The sequence below is a fragment of the Jaculus jaculus genome, chromosome 12 (genome assembly GCF_020740685.1).
Source record: "Jaculus jaculus isolate mJacJac1 chromosome 12, mJacJac1.mat.Y.cur, whole genome shotgun sequence".
In the NCBI taxonomy this organism is placed as follows: Eukaryota; Metazoa; Chordata; class Mammalia; order Rodentia; family Dipodidae; genus Jaculus; species Jaculus jaculus.
In genome coordinates, this window is record NC_059113.1 from 56,009,443 (window position 1) to 56,022,526 (window position 13,084).

Sequence of the window (13,084 nt, forward strand, 5' to 3'; positions counted from 1 at the left end):
AGAGTTGCGCATGCATCTGGGGTTTGTTTGCAGTGGCTAGACACCCTGGCACACCCATTCTGTCTGTCTCTGTCTCTTTTCTGTCTCTGTCTGCTTGCAAATAAGTAAATAAAATATTTTTAAAAACCACAAGCCCAGAGAATATGATGCCCCCTTTCTACAGCATCCCCCGGGGGAAACAAATGAGCCACCTCACAGGAATGACAGGAGAGCAAGCTGAGTAAATGCAGATGAAATGTTCTGATCATGCCTGGCACCTAATACGACATCAACAAATATCTCCATCCATTTCTCTTAGCAGGTAATATTTTTCTTTCCCATTTCTGCCCAGAATGACCTGGAATGTGCTGTAGATCAGCAAACAGTGAATGTGGCTCTCCTTGCTTCAGTTCTGAAGTGAGCCTGGATTGAAGCCTGGGATGAACTGGAATATGCTCTACATTAGCAAACAATGAATATGGCTTGCCTTGCTTCAATTTTGTTTCTTTTCTTTTCTTTTCTTTCTTTTGAGGTAGGGTCTCACTGTGTCCCAGGCTGACCCAGAACTCACTCTGTAGTTCCAGGCTGGCCTCTAACTCACAATAATCCTCCTAACTTTGCCTCCCAAGTGTTGGGATTAAAGGGGTGAGACATCACACCCAGCTGCTTGCTTCAGTTTTGAAGAGAGTCTGGACCAAGGACTGGCAGTGACCAGCATCTCCCAGCAGCACCAGCACGGTGAACCAGCACATTGTTTGGACACTATGGAACCTGGCTCACAGTTCTACATCATTGACAGGAATTAAAGGTTACAAGAGGCTGTGGACTTCTGAGCCCTTTTGTCCTACTTTTCCTGGCATTTGAAAGCTTAAGTCTTTGTGTACTGTCTTTAGAATCTCCTACAAAATGAGGTGACTGAAGGTGGCCTTTAAGGGGCACACACTTGAATTGGTATAATAGTCTGAATAAGTATCTGTCCAATTATAAATATGAGCTGGTGAGGGCTGTAGATATGGCTTAGCGGTTAAGTGCTTGCCTGTGAAGTCTAAGGACCCTGGTTCAAGGCTTAATTATCCAGGACCCATGTTAGCCAGATGCACAAGGGGGCGCATGTGTCTGGAGTTCGTTTGCAGTGACTGGAGACCCTGGTGCGCCCATTCTCTCTCTCTATCTGCCTCTTTCTCTCTTGGTCTGTTGCTTTCAAATAAATAAAAAATAAATAAAAAAGTAGTCGGTCATGGTGGTGCACGCCTTTAACGCAGCACTCGGGAGGCTGAGGTAGAAGGATCGCCATGAGTTCAAGGCCACCCTGAGACTCCATAGTGAATTCCAGGTCAGCTTGGGCTAGAGTGAGACCCTACCTCGAAAAACCAAAATAAATGAATGAATGAATGAATAAATAAAAATATTTTTTAAAAATGAGCTGGTAAGTTGTTTCAAAAACAGAGACGTAGCCGGGCGTGGTGGCACACGCCTTTAATCCCAGCACTCGGGAGGCACAGATAGGAGGATTGCTGAGAGTTTGAGGCCACCCTGAGACTACATAGTGAATTCCAGGTCAGCCTGAGCCAGAGTGAGACCCTACCTCAAAAAAATCAAAAATAAATAAATAAATAAATAAATAAATAAATAAATAAATAAATAAATAAATAAAAACAGAACAGAGACATAAGCCATGGAAAAACTATAAATGCTACAGTGGTTTGTTATGGTCATTTGTGTCCCAGAAACAAAAGGACTATGATGAAATTTCTTCACATAGCTCCATTTTAAAACCATTTTAACAAGTGAGGAAACATGCTCAGAGATGGTAAGTAGTGTCCCAAGGTCATGCTGAGTCCAGGCTTGTCACATATAAAGCCTACAATGCTGACCTGGCTCTGTGCTCTTTCATGGTCTCTATTCTGTGAGATTTGCTAAGGTGGAGAGGCAAAGTCTCCCTTAAAGAGACAGGGTGCAGATTTGCATGGATCTCAGCCTTGTACTTAACTTTTTTTTTTTTTTAAACTTCTGTTTTCTTTTTTTTTTTAATTTTTATTTATTTATTTGAGAGTGACAGACACAGAAAGAAAGACAGATAGAGGGGGAGAGGAAGAATGGGCGCGCCAGGGCTTCCAGCCTCTGCAAACGAACTCCAGACGCATGCGCCCCCTTGTGCATCTGGCTAACGTGGGACCTGGGGAACCGAGCCTCGAACTGGGGTCCTTAGGCTTCACAGGCAAGCGCTTAACCGCTACGCCATCTCTCCAGCCCTGTACTTAACTTTTTACTCAAGCCTTGTACTCAACTTTTCACACAGAGGAATTCTGGCACACAGGGTTCTAGGTTTCATTCCCAGAAATGTCTCCTGTACTGCTTCCTCTTCCCAACCCCATCATCATTGCTTTAATGAATCCCCCACCAGTCCTAACTATGAAGAATAGCTGGCAGACATGGTCCCTAAACCTCTAATGTAACAGTGGGGAGGGGCATTTGAATGGGTGATATATTCACTGGCTTAAAATCTGAGGATGCACAAACAAGTGTGCAGAGAAGTAGCTCCCATCTATCCTAGCTCATCTGCCATCTCCCTGCCTGTGGGTATCTACTCTCTTGGCTTTGCACATGCATATCTCAAGACATTTTGTGCACATAAAGAAATGCAAACATTGGTGTTCATTGCGAATATATGTATACTAAGATTAGAATGATCCAGAGATTTGTATGGTCCCTGGGCAAGGATGACATACAGATTTGTTAAGTGTTCCACATTTAAAAGAAAGAGAGAGAGAGAAATGTAAACACTGATTCTATTCTCCTCCCTTACCATGCCACACTGCTTTTTGTTTTTCCCATTTCTTTTTTCACACTACTTACATATTTCCTTAAAGCCTTTGTGCTGCTATTCTGCTGGCCAGCAGCTGTCTTCCTCCAACAAACTACCTTCAAAGAAAGGTAGTATAGAGGTTCCTTAAAAAAGTCAAAGCATGTGGCATTTCATGTTCTCTCTCATATGTGGATCCCAGCTACAAATGATTGGACTTCTATGTGAGTAGGAACAAAACTCAGTAGCAGAGGCTAGTAAGCTAGAAAGGAGATATAAAGGGAATAGAAAGGGAGGGAGGGGGGCTTAATAGATGGTATTGTATATATGTAAGTAGAAGAACATATTAATGGGGGTGAAAAGGCCTAAGTGAGGTCTGGGGAAAGACTGAGTAAAGGAAAGGTGGAAGGAGGGCTAATCAAAATCTAAGAGGATATAAATAAGTCATATGGAAACCTACTTTTTGGACAATGGAACACTTAGGAGCCATAGATTGTTACTAGAAAAGTGTCAGTGCTAGTGATGGGATACCTTCCAGTGAGTTGTTGTTCAGGGAGGTCCCTGATGCCCCAAAACATTACAGGCCATTGCCAAGGCTCTTAGGTTCTCACCAGGAATAGATGGTAAGACCCTATTACTGAAGACCCCACATACTTAGGCTGCCAGGTCACTGAGAAATCTTGCTGGAGCTGGGCTGATAACTTCCTCCATGTAGACCAGCTGACAGAAAGCTGGGGAAAGCCATATTGCATGAAGTTCAATGGGAGAGAGAGAAATCACCAGTGAAGACACTCAGCAGTGGACACTGCAAACCTTAAATTTGGCCAGCCAGGCCAAGTGAGCCAATGGATGCAATAGTGGCATGTCTGTTATGGGGTAAACCAACCACTCTCTCATTGGACTGGAGGCCCACCCCATGGGAGGGAATACATCCCTGATACTGCAAACCTACAACACGGGTAGTCATGAGCCCTAGGGATGTACTGTCTGCTGGTGTTTGGCTAAATGTATATACTATGCTCACCAAACTGCCCAATAAGCACTTTCTTAATGTTCATACTCATATATTAATGCTACTCTCACTTTTGGTTAGATAATCTCTTTTCGGAAGGCGGTGACCTTGGGATGACTCAGAAGGCACCATGGTGCTAAGATGATGTGACAGAGGAGTGCTCATCACTGAAATATCTCTCTATAACACTTTCCATGGCTCAAGGTCCATTGTGGAAGAGATGGCAGAAAGAATGTAAGAGCCAAACAGAGAGTAGGACTCCTTACAACGTGCTTCTCCAGAATCAACTGGCCTGAATATCCATGACCTCACAGTGCCTGACACTAGCTACACAAGACCATCATAATAGGAAGAAAAGATCATGACATCAAAATAAAACAGAGACTGGACTGAGGGAGGAGGGGATATGATGGAGAGTGGAGTTTCAAAGGGGAAAGTGGGGGGAGGGAGGGAATTATCATGGAATATTGTTTACAATTACAGAAGTTTTCAATAAAAATAGGTAACATAGGGCTGGAGAGATGGCTTAGTAGTTAAGCACTTGCCTGTGAAGCCTAAGGACCCCAGTTCAAGGCTCAATTCCCCAGGACCTACGTTAGCCAGATGCACAAGAGGGCGCACACATCTGGAGTATGTTTGCAGTGGCTGGAGGCCCTGGCACGCCCGTTTTCTCTCTCTCTCTCTCTCTCTCTCTCTCTCTCTCTCTCTCTCTCTTTCTCTTTCTCTGTCCGCCTGCCTGCCTCTTTCTCTTCCTGTCTGTCACTCTCAAATAAATAAAAAAAATAACAAAAAATTAGTAAAATAAAAAAATTACAAGACACATAAAAAAAAAAAAGTCAAAGCAAGCCAGGCGTGGTGGCACACACCTTTAATCTCAGCACTAGGGAGGCAGAGGTAGGAGGATCACCATGAGTTTGAGGTCACCCTGAGACTACATAGTGAATTCCAGGTTAGTCTGGGATAGAGTGAGACCCTACATCAAAAAAGAAAGTCAAATCAGGGCTGGAGAAATGGCTTAGCAGTTAAGATGCTTGCCTACAAAGCCTAAAGACCCATGTTTGACTCTCCAGATTCCATGTAAGCCATATGCACAAGGTGATACATGAGCAAGGTCACAATTGCACATGAACACAAGGTGGAGCACACATCTGGAGTTTGATTACAGTGGCTGGAGGCCCTGGCATGCCAGTTCTGTCTGTCTATCTCTCTCTCTCTCTCTTGCTCTTTCTCATTTAAAAAAAAAAAATCAAAACAGGGCTAGTGAGATTGCTTAGCAGTTAAGGCACTTGCCTGCAAAATCTGAGGACCCAGGTTTGAATCTCCAGTACCCATGTAAGCCAGATGTACAAGGTGACACATATGACTGGAGTTCATTTTCAGTGACTGGAGGCCCTGATGTGCCAATTCTCTATCTGCCCCCCCAACTCTCTCTTTCTCTCAAACAAAACTTTTTAAAAATTTTATTTATTTGACAGAGAAAGAGGAAGAGAGAGAATGGGTGCACCAGGGCCTCCAGCCACTGCAAATGAACTCCAGACGTGTGCACCCCCTGTGCATCTGGCTAACGTGGGTCCTGGGGAATTGAACCTGGGCCCTTTGGCTTTGCAGGCAAGCACCTTAACTGCTAAGCATTCCTCCAGCCCAAATAAAACTTTTTTTAAAAAAGCCAAAACAGCTGTGCCTGGTGGTGCATCCTTTATCCCAGCACGTGGGAGGCAGAGGTAGAAGGATCACTGTGAGTTTGAGGTCACCCTGAGACTACATGGTGAACTTCAGGACAGCCTGAGATAGAGTGAGACTCTGCCTCAAAACACCAAATTAATTAATTAATTAATTAAAATAAAAATAGAACTACCATATGATCCAGAAATGCCACTAGCGGGTATGTGTGTATCCAGAGAGCATGAAATCAGTACCTCAAAGAGACAATGGGATGACTCTGTGGTAGTTTGGATGTGAAATATCCCTCAAGGCTTCATGTGTTTGTGATTAAATCTCATGATCCCCAGCTGGTGGCAATTTTTGAGGTAGAGCCTTGCTGGAGGAAATGTCTCTGGGGATGGACCTTTAAGGGCTATTGTCCCAGCTTTCCAGTCCTAGCTAGCTGACTGACTTTCTTGCTGCTTCTTGCCAACTTCTGTGGCAAGATGTGGTGTCCAATCTCTGTTTTCTCCACCATGATGAGGGCATTGGTGCGGCTCCACCATATCAAAGGTGTCCTTTAAGATCACACTCATTTCAGAGCTGCAGATGACCTACAAAGTACTCTGTTCCTGAAAGTACACCTTTCACAGCATTCTTAAAGTTTTCAGCAAAAGAATTTAAAGTTCTGCAATTATTACTAATGATGGAATAGGAATAAATCCTGCTCAGACTGCTGGAAATGTTTTTTCTAAAGCATGGTTCAGAACCACAAATTATTCCTAGAGATTGCATTAGAAGTCTTTAATACATGCAACTTGGAACACAGTTATTGACCAGAATATATATTGATGTTTTTTGTTGCTGTAAAATTGAAATCAGGTGCTTAAGATACTATGAAAACACCAAGAATCAAAGGAACAATAAATGGTGGCTCTTCTGTCCCTTGTTCATACTTTTCATATGAAGTGGGAACCTTTTGAATGAAGGGCATAACCTCCACAGAAGGTGGTACAGTTGGTCATTGCTACCTCATAACAATTAAGAGTTCACTTGTGGCAAATGGATTATCTGACTTTGTCTAATAATTCTTACCCAGAACAGTTAGAAAATTAAAGTTCACTTTCTCTTACATCATACTTGTCTTTGAGTTAAAATATAAAAGAATTATGGGTCATGGATGGCAATTGACTTGATATTATCTTACTTGCAAACTCGTAGTTTGATTAACTAGGTAGTTTGATGAAGTTAATAGGCATTTCAGAGAAAAGCTGTCTTAGTTTTTTTATTATTGAGGAGTTTTAAAGTTTAAACCTTAATATATCCTATAAATTTTAATTTCTCATCATGTATTCTTTTAATACCAACTTATATGACAGAAATCCTCAGGAAGCCATTTTTTGAGGATAGTTTTGAAGAGTATTTAGGAAGAATATTGTTACAGAGATGTGAAGTATACAACGTTTCTTTGAGTAAAGAAATACTGATTGGAAGTGTGGGTGAGCAATATTCATTGAAGACCTGGCCTTTAAGGGAGTGTCACTACTAGTCATCTTGTGGATAAGAAGCCAGGAGAGGTAAAGCTCAGATGACCAGACTGGGTCCAGGAAAGCAAAGGACAGCAGTGACAAGAAACAGAGCTGGAATGTCAAAGGGGAAAGTGGCAGGGTGGGGGGGTATTACCATGGGATTTTTTTTTATAATCATGGAAAATGTTAATAAAAATTAAATTAAAAAAAGAAAGAAAGAAACAGAGCTGGCACCAAGCTGCATGAAAAGCCCTTGGGCTGAGCAAAACTAAAAGAATTGGTTGTAGAAAATGGAAAGAGAAGACAAAATACATGACTTAGACTTAAGTACCAAATGACAGACAGACAGGGGAGGCTATATGGATGTGTACACTTCAAAAATAACCCTGATGGCCAGGCATAGTGGTGCACGCCTTTAACCAAAGTACTCGGGAGTTTGAGGCCACCCTGAGACTACATAGTGAATTCCAGATCAGCTTGAGCTAGAGAGAAAACCAAAAAAAAAAAAAAAAAAGTACCCCTGATGAAAGTCCAAAGGAAGCTTTGTCCTTACAGAGAAAATTTCTATCCATGTGTGTCTTAAAATATTAAAGACTTGGGCTGGAGGGATGGCCTAGCGGTTAAGCACTTGCCTATGAAGCCTAAGGACCCCGGTTCGAGGCTCGATTCCCCAGGACCCACGATAGCCAGATGCACTAGGGGGCGCACGCGTCTGGAGTTTGTTTGCAGAGGCTGGAGGACCTGGCACATCCATTCTCTCTCTCTCTCTGTATCTGCCTCTTTCGCTTTCTGTCTGTCAGTCACTCTCAAATAAATAAAAATAAACAAAAATAAATTTAAAAAAATATATTAAAGACTCAGTGACTTGGAGCCAGGACTTCAGCAGCTGTATTTTCAGTACTGAGCTCTGGAGGTAAGGGAAAGGTAGGTTTTCAATAAATACTTACTAAATTCATGAATAAAGTCTCTAGAACCAATTTTTACCTTGATATGTTTTAGTGTTACAGGGCCTCAGTTCATTTATAGAAAAATCTTAACACACACAGCGTCTGAAAGCTACATTAGTAGTTTAGGAAATTGCTAGATATCCATCACAAATTATCAGAGGGGGGGTACCAGCTGATACAGATAACTATATTTTTATAAAAATCCAATACTCAGTGACCTCACTCTTTATAAAATTAGGCCTCAGTTAAATAGAAGTGTCTGAATACTGTCTTAAGTTCTGGGCTTAATTATGACTTTCTTCTTTCTTATTTTATCACACAAGTCTGCCTGCTGTTCGTGCAATCCACTTAAATTTCCTTTGTTATAAAGTGATTTACTTCATACTTACATGTTTGATTTTGAAAATTAAATTGTAATTGTAAAAACATGTATTAAGCAACTAGATGTTTTGTTATTAAATGTGATCTGTAAGTTCTTTGTTCATAATATTCTGAAGCATTGTTTAACTGCATTACTGGTCCATAATGAGTATCTTAAGAAAATGCATTTTCTTATACTGTAAGAAAAAATAACTGTAACACAAAATAAACCCTTTCTTTCCATCAGTTGCTTCTGATCCTATGTTTTGTCCCAGCACTGAGAAGGTTGCTGCATAAACTCCTATGTTTGCTGTAGTATGAGTCATAATAGCTAAGCTATTTTATCCTTCACAGGGTAAATGGTTAAAGAAAATTTGGCACACATACAAGTGAAATACCATTCAGCCATAAAAACTAATGGAACCCTGTCATTTACAACAGCATGGATAAACTTGGAGATCACATGGTAATTGAAATGTCAGGCACAGAGAGACAAGTACCATATGATTTAATTCACATGTGGAATCTAAGAAAGCTGACCTCATGGAAACACAGAATAGTGGTTATTAGAGGCCATGGAAGAAATGAGGAGAGATGGATAGAAACACTGGTTAATGAGTGCAAAGCCACCAGAATGAGAAGGAATACATCCTGGGTACTACCAGACCAAAGGCTGATTAGAGTTAACCTCTTTATGTTATGTTCAGAGTTAACCACACTGAGGTGTGTAATTATCTGTTAATAAAATTAAGTAAAAATAAAATCCTTCAAAAAATTTTTTTTTGCTTAAAGGTCACTTATCAGTCATACACCTTTGTTGACCATCCTAGTTTAAATTGCATTTTCCAAATTCCTCTCTGCTCCTTTGCCTCACCCTACTTTTAAAAAAATGGCACCTTTCAACATCTTATAGAAAATACTTGTTATTTCTGTCTCCTTCCAGGGGAGGCAGGGTTGTCTGAGGTTCCTAAGTGCCTAGGGGGGAGTTTCTTGGGTATTTGTTGAACATAAGATATGCAATTTTAGTCTAAACCTCCCATGAAATTTATCAGCTCCCTTATTGGGTTTTCCCAGACATCAAGCAGGATATGTTAAGTGTCCCACTTTGCAAAGATCAACAGCTTCAAATTTGCCACTAGAGTTTGCAAGAGCAAGAAGCAAAACATCATGTAGAGCAGAAGAAAGGAAGGAAATTTAGTCAAGGAGAAGGGGCAAAGTGAAGGAGAAAATATATGGAACAAAGACATGGCAATGTGAGCCATCCCAAGGAAAAAAGTTTCAGGCATCAATGTGCCTTGTACCTGATCTGTGCACCAGTACCACAGAGATGGGATGGACATTCCAAACAGGATCCCAGGCCAAGGAAGATCAGATGTCACTGGATCTCGGAAGATGTGGAAGGCATCTTCTCTGGGGAGCCCACAGCTGCTGTTCTCACTCCGGTTGCTAGCCAGGGCCAAGAAGTACTTGTCCTTGAGGCCTTCCATCCCACCAACAGCTGCAAAACCTAGGATGCAGAGGAAGCCCAACATTGCCAGGAGCTCACAGGGGTCCAACTCAAGTGACAGATGAATATGGATGACGTCCTGTCAGAGTGAGCTACCCAGGAACAGTAGTCTGGGGTTCTGCAAATTTTTTATTTGTTTTTTTTTCCAAGGTACCATCTTGCTAGAGCCCAGGTTGACCTGGAATTCACTGTATAGTCTCAGGGTGGCCTTGAACTCACGGTGATCCTACTACTTCACCTCCCAATTGCTGAGATTAAGGGCATGCGCCACCATGCCCAGCCTCTTTACTGTTTAAAGCAAAGTACTGCTGGTAATTACCCCAGATTGCTCCACATTATATTTTGTTCTTTTCTGCCTGTGCACATGTGTGTAATATACATACGTGCTCATAAATGGGAACATGTATGCATGTGGAGACATCACTTAACACTGGATGACTTCAATCACTTTCCATGCTGTTCTTTGTGACAAGATCTCTTACTGAACTCAGAACTCAACAATTCAAGCAGACTAGCTACTGAGAAAGTTCTGGGGATCCTCCTTGTCTTTGCTTCCCCAGTGCTGGTATTCCAGGAGCACACCACCGTATCTAGCTTTTACATGGGTACTGGGGATCCAAACTCAGCAAGCACTTTACCAACTGAGACATTTCTCTAGTCGCTCAGAATAATATTTCTAATGTTTGACACAAACCACAGAAAACTATAAAAACAAAAAAAGGGAAGACAACCATCAAAATATAAAAATGTGGGCTGGAGAAATGGCTTAGCAGTTAAGGTGCTTGCCTGTGAAGCCTAAGGACCCAGGTTTAATTCCTCAGAACCCACATTAGTCAAATGCACATGGTCATACATACCTCTGGAGTTCATTTGCAGTGGCTAGAGGCCCTGACCTGCCCATTCTCTCCCTCCCTCTCTCTCTCAAATATATAAATATAAAAGTATATAAAAATGTGACAGACTTATTTGCTCCATTATATAACATGATGTAGCAGCAGGTCTAATAATGAGTTAGTTACATTGCTGAGCTCCAAAACAGTATTCTAATACTTCAGCAACAACTGTAATAGGATTTAAAAATAATATACCTGATGTATCTTTTGATATGTAAGTCATAGGTCCTGTTAGTATTGCTGTGGTTTGTGACACGCATTTATAATTGGGAAGTAATAACTATACGTATGAAAATAGGGATATATTTTTTCACATCCTTTTGCCTCTGAACTTCTTTGGTGTTTTAAATTCATGGTATCATAAATGGAGCCAAGTCATATAGGACCTCAAGTAAGTCACTTCCCAGCTGAACTTCTGCTTCCTGTTCTGTGGGTAAGGATAGGTAGCAGTAAGCCTCTGGGGCTGGGCAAAGAAGAACCACACAACCTGACCACCCAGAATAGTTATATAATGAAGACATTTTTCCAAAAATAAATGATGAAGATGTTTTCAGACATGAAAAGTCATTCTTCCCCCCCACACCCCCAGGGGAGAGCGTGAATGCAGTCCCCCATTACCACAAATTATGCAGTCGAATTTCCTGCATTTGGGGAAATCGCAGGAGTCAGCACATCTGGAGTGCAGTGGATAAGCCTCACCCTGGGAAAGCCACCTTTGTGATCATGGTATCTCCCTGATAGGTAAGTATGAAAATGCACTCTTAGCCATGTCACTTGGGCAAGCTGCTTAGCAGTTACTGCCTTAAGTTTTGCCATCTGGAAACCAGAGTGAGGAAATACCAATGTCCTTGGGTTGTTCTGAGCGTTACATGGGACACATCCAGATCAGTTGTGCTTTAACGGTTATTACTTTTTTTTTCACTTTTTGAGATAATTTAGACATTGAAGAAGTATAAAAGTAATTCCAAGAGTTCCAATACACCCTACCTCCATAGTAGAGTTATCACAGTTATCAAAGAAATTAATGCTTGCTGTGGTCAAAAATACTTGTGTTCTTCCTTCAACCCCAAATTCATATGCTGAAATCTGACGCCCTTGGGGTGATGGAACCTTTGTGATGTCATCATGACTAGGATTAACACCCTTGTAAAACAAGACTTTGGAACCTGCCCTTTCCACATGTGAGGATGCAGCAAGAAGACAGTCTTACCACACTAAATCTGCTGGTACTTTGATTGTGGACTTTCCAGCCTCTAGAACTGTGAGCAATATGTTTGTGGTTTACAAGCCACCCAGGGTATAGTATTAATTGCAATACTTTATAACAAAAGGCAAGGCAACACAACAAAAGCCAGTCTAAGGTGCCCAAAGAAGTGGCTCAGTGGCAGAGCACTTGCTGCACAGGCACAAGGCTCTGCACTCAATTCTTAGCCTTGAAACAACGTGCAGTCTGACTTACTGGTGGGGAAGGAAGCCTTTGCCCACAGACCAAGCTCACTGCCAGCCACTTGATGGCCTCTATTCCATCTGGGTAGACTGTGACAAAATGCAAACACACATTAACTATTTTTCAGGCTCTTCAGATTTCACCACCAACAATTTCCTTTCTGTGTTCTGGGGTCTATCCAAGAATTTCTTATTACTTCTGTAATTTGTGCCTCCTTAACCTCCTCCACTCTGCACAGGCTCCTCAGTTTCTATGTTTCTCGTGCCCTTCGTACTTTGAAAGAATACTGGTTAGGCAGTTTGTGAAATGCCCTGAACTTGTGTTTCCCTGATGCTTAGTCCTGATTAAAGATGTTCCTATTTTTTTCATGACAAGGGCACAACAATGCTATATCCTGCTTTGTGCACCATATCAGGAGGTGTATCATGTCTATGTCTTAATTATGGTGATACATGTAAGATTTCCCCCACTATAGAAACTACTATAAAGTGACTTATTTTTCTTTAATTAATATTTGTCTGGGCATGGTGGTGCATGCCTGTAATCCAGAACTTGCAGAGGTAGGAGGATCACCATGAGTTTGAGGCCACCCTGAGACTACATAGTGAATTCCAGGTCAGTCTGGACTAGAGTGAAACCCTACCTCAAAAAAAAAATTAATTAATTAATAAAAATATTTGGAGCCAGGCATGGTGGCACACACCTTTGATCCCAGCACTCAAGAGGCAGAGGTAGGAGGATTACAGTGAGTTCAAGGCCACCTCATAGTGACTACATAGTGAATTTCAGGTCAGCCTGGGATAGGGTGAGACCCTACGTCAAAAAAATACAAAAGAAAGACAGACAAATAAATATTTGGGGTACAATACTCAGACACAATGCAAATATCTTGTTTCTGCATAAACATTCAGCCACTTACTTGTACACTGACTATTGCCTGCAACCATCATTCGTGGGGACTTCACA

General features: G+C 41.6%; 1 protein-coding gene and 2 non-coding genes across 5 annotated transcripts in view; 1 reads left to right on the forward strand and 2 right to left on the reverse strand.

Annotated features, from left to right (window-relative positions):
* The window catches only part of Slc5a11 (solute carrier family 5 member 11), an 87,810-nt gene that overhangs the window by 17,008 nt on the left and 57,718 nt on the right, over window positions 1–13,084 (reverse strand). For all 3 annotated transcript variants that reach the window (XM_045131134.1, XM_004670169.2, XM_045131135.1), the window contains one exon: window positions 9,573–9,778. In XM_045131134.1, coding sequence (XP_044987069.1) covers window positions 9,573–9,778 — 206 coding nt within the window. The remainder of the gene's footprint in view (window positions 1–9,572; window positions 9,779–13,084) is intronic.
* On the forward strand, window positions 2,631–2,734 carry LOC123453887. Its single transcript, XR_006633061.1, has one exon. It is a non-coding gene; the product is annotated as a U6 spliceosomal RNA (small nuclear RNA).
* On the reverse strand, window positions 11,258–11,420 carry LOC123453958. The gene has a single exon (XR_006633119.1). It is a non-coding gene; the product is annotated as a U1 spliceosomal RNA (small nuclear RNA).